The sequence below is a fragment of the Sinocyclocheilus grahami genome, unplaced genomic scaffold, assembly GCF_001515645.1.
Source record: "Sinocyclocheilus grahami isolate Dianchi unplaced genomic scaffold, SAMN03320097.WGS_v1.1 scaffold623.1, whole genome shotgun sequence".
NCBI classification, from domain to species: domain Eukaryota; kingdom Metazoa; phylum Chordata; class Actinopteri; order Cypriniformes; family Cyprinidae; genus Sinocyclocheilus; species Sinocyclocheilus grahami.
In genome coordinates this window covers 351,204-352,052 of record NW_015505802.1, presented here as the reverse complement: position 1 = coordinate 352,052, position 849 = coordinate 351,204, and the positions used below count along the sequence as shown (strand labels likewise).

General features: G+C 39.2%; 1 protein-coding gene across 1 annotated transcript in view; it reads right to left on the bottom strand.

Moving 5' to 3' along the window:
- spata1 (spermatogenesis associated 1) overlaps positions 1 to 849 on the bottom strand; it is a 10,145-nt gene that overhangs the window by 7,224 nt on the left and 2,072 nt on the right. The window contains exons 4-5 of the mRNA XM_016241473.1: positions 544 to 597; positions 126 to 435 (exon numbers count right to left, since the gene is read on the bottom strand). Coding sequence (XP_016096959.1) covers positions 126 to 435; positions 544 to 597 — 364 coding nt within the window. The remainder of the gene's footprint in view (positions 1 to 125; positions 436 to 543; positions 598 to 849) is intronic.

The following is an 849-nucleotide window of genomic DNA, read 5'->3' as shown; positions in this document are numbered from 1 at the left end:
CAAAAATCGTTAGCAGTACGTAAGGTGTAATTTAGTGCCCCTTTACATAAAAGCTAAGTTGTAACTTAGACACAGCTGGTGCAACTGGCCCCAGGTGTAGTGCTTATGTTCTTAGCATTTCATACCGGACTGTTTGTGTACGGGCCCAATCTGATCTTGCGAACTGTGTGTTAGATGAGGAGTGTCAGTGGATCCTGTGTCTTCATCACTCTCATCCTCCTCTGCATCCTGCATTAGGACAGACTGCTGAGGTCCTCTATTGATTGAGGGGAATTTAATGGGCTCTTTTATATTGCCAGGCACACATGTTGGTCTGGGCAAATCGTGACTGTGATGGTCAGTGTTGCTAATTAAAGTATCAGGGGTCAGAGAGCTAGAGCAAAGGCAACTGTCATTCTCTCCCACGGGTAAAATGTAGAGCTCAGGAAAAGGAGCCTAATGAGGTCAAGGAAACAAGGCATAAACAAACAATCATAAGCATAAATCAGCTGACTGCAGCAAATAAAACTAAACTTAGATCGCCTTTGTTTCACAAGCACTTACAAATGGTGGAGTGAAGGATTTTACTGTCAGTTCTCCCTCTTGTCTGAATTTAACCTGAGATCAAATGAAAAAAAGTGGTATTTATTTTAGCTTGACATTTTTCCATGCTACTCAAGGGCAATTATGCATTACACATCTGTCTACATAATTGTCTCACATTTTGCAGTTGTAGATTGTCTTTACTGAAAATGAATCATTGTATTTATATCCTGTGTCTAATCAAACTTTTAATCATCATACTCATCATCATCATCGTCACACTATGTGCTTGATTTGGTGTAATGCAAAAATAAATAAATAAATAAA